The sequence below is a fragment of the Phanerochaete carnosa genome (genome assembly GCF_000300595.1).
Source record: "Phanerochaete carnosa HHB-10118-sp unplaced genomic scaffold PHACAscaffold_1027, whole genome shotgun sequence".
In the NCBI taxonomy this organism is placed as follows: domain Eukaryota; kingdom Fungi; phylum Basidiomycota; class Agaricomycetes; order Polyporales; family Phanerochaetaceae; genus Phanerochaete; species Phanerochaete carnosa.
In genome coordinates this window covers 1-2,154 of record NW_006768654.1, presented here as the reverse complement: position 1 = coordinate 2,154, position 2,154 = coordinate 1, and the positions used below count along the sequence as shown (strand labels likewise).

The window sequence follows — 2,154 nt, the reverse complement described above, 5'->3', positions numbered from 1 at the left end:
CATTTATACGTCATCCGTTTCCGTATTTAACCCGGGATATCTTAGGCTTCGACAAGCACAAGAACGTCGGCGGTGCCTGCGGAGAGTACGTACACATAATCATCGATGGTTCTTTTATCTTATACCTGGCTAGGATTTGCGTTGACACAGGAAAAGCATGTTCACTTCTCCTCACAAGTCCATTGGCTGCTTCGCAGAATTTTGAGGTCTGTCTGTTAATGCTCGGCACGCATCTAAAGGTATGGGGCTGACGGGACGGATTCAGTATAAAATGTCGAACATATTGGATAAGCCACTCGAGGTATCGTTATCTCTTTCATTTATTATTAACATCGATTCAAACATACATCTTAGAGTGTTTTTGGCTATATCAGTGTGCTTCCCGGTGCCTTCAGTGCGTATCGCTACAAAGCACTGCTCAACGGGCCCGACGGCAAAGGACCCTTAGCATCATACTTCAAGGGTGAGGAAATGCACGGGGGCTCTAGCAAGGCTGGCTTATTCGGTACGTCATAGCGAAAATCGCTGTTGAAATGTGTGCTCACTGCGGCTCATAGAACGTAACATGTACCTCGCTGAAGATCGTATTCTCTGTTTCGAGATTGTCACGAAGAAGCGCGAAGCTTGGGTGTACGATCTTTCATATTCCATAGTAGCTGAGGCTGATCATGGTCCACGAATAGGCTGCGCTACGTGAAGAGTGCCAAAGCATCCACCGACGTTCCTACCACTGTGAGTGGACATCGACCCTGCAGTGTGATACAACATTAATAGCACTTATCTTTGGACAGGTTCCGGAGTTTATCTCCCAACGTCGTAGATGGTTGAACGGCTCTTTGTTCGCATCCATCCATGCGACGATCTTCTTCTGGCGTATATGGACTTCTGGCCAGAATATCTTCCGCATGTTGCTACTTCAAGTATGCCCACCCTCTTCCGTGTCATCATCTAACTGATACATGTTCCCGTACAGATCGAGTTCATCTACAATGCAGTCCAGCTGCTGTTCACATGGACATCGCTCGCCAACTTCTACCTTGCCTTCTTCTTCGTATGTTTTCGTACCTGGGTCCGGCGATCCTCACTCATGCAACTTTTGGACAGCTCGTCTCATCCGCCACGTCTACCGGCTCGACAGACGCCTTCAACCTGATTCATAATGGTGCTGGTGCCATAATCTTCGAAGTGTTCCTGAAGGTGACGCACTTGATACGCGCACTGCTCAATGTTTCCTGATATAGCTCTCCACAGCTGTACATTGCGCTCCTCTTTGTCGTCACAGTTTGTTCCCTCGGTAATCGCCCTCAAGGTTCGAAATGGACCTACTCATTGGCCATGATCTTGTTCGGCTTATGTGCCGTCATCACACTCTGGTGTGCTGGTTACACCGTCTATCTCGCTGTCCCCCACACTATTGCAGGCTGGGAGGATTTGCCTCAGTATGCGTCACTCCGATGTCGTTGCTGATATCTGACTGATAACTCGCTCCAGCCTCATCCAGACAAATGCAACGTTCCGCGACATCGTCATTTCCATGGTTGCCACCTATGGTCTTTACCTTATTGGATCCATCCTTCACGGAGAACCCTGGCACATGCTAACATCCTTCGTTCAATACTTGTTCCTTCAACCAAGCTGTAAGTAGCCGCTTTCGCGCCATGCTTTAGCCTGCTGATTCTGATTTCTCTTAGATATCAACATTCTCAGTGAGTAATGTACTCACGCCTCGAATTTCCACTGACTCCTGCGACAGTGATGTATGCCATGTGCAATTTGCACGACGTTACATGGTATATCAACTCGTTTCGTAGCTCGAATTTCACATTAATAGCTTCTCTAGGGGTACCAAAGGTGATAACGGCGCCGTGAAAGACCTCGGCGGTGCCAAGAAGCTCAAGGACGCCAGCGGCAAGGAGGTCATGGAGGTGGAGCTACCGACCGAACGCGAGGACGTTGACCAGGTCTGGAATGCCTCGCGTCAGGCCCTCTCGCAGAGGCCTCCCGAAGAGAAAGAGCATCGCGACGCCGCCACCAAGCAGGCTGACCGCGACCGGAATAGCAGAACCAACGTCGTCCTCGCATGGGTCGGAACTAACATGTGCGTCTGCGACAAATGCAAGCGTTCTTTACCTGTTGACTCGTCGACTTGCATTC

General features: G+C 49.6%; 1 protein-coding gene across 1 annotated transcript; it reads left to right on the top strand.

The window, feature by feature from the left end:
• Positions 1 to 47: 47 nt before the first annotated feature.
• Positions 48 to 2,105, top strand: PHACADRAFT_62490 (glycosyltransferase family 2 protein; the record flags this gene model as incomplete). The annotated part of the gene is made up of 14 exons (XM_007403329.1): positions 48 to 85; positions 134 to 206; positions 266 to 301; positions 355 to 505; positions 558 to 630; positions 684 to 732; positions 792 to 920; positions 974 to 1,051; positions 1,105 to 1,197; positions 1,252 to 1,439; positions 1,492 to 1,637; positions 1,692 to 1,706; positions 1,754 to 1,790; positions 1,841 to 2,105. Coding segments are annotated over 14 exons (1,371 nt in total), but the record flags the coding sequence as incomplete, so codon positions are not given.
• Between the last annotated feature and the right edge of the window lie 49 nt (positions 2,106 to 2,154).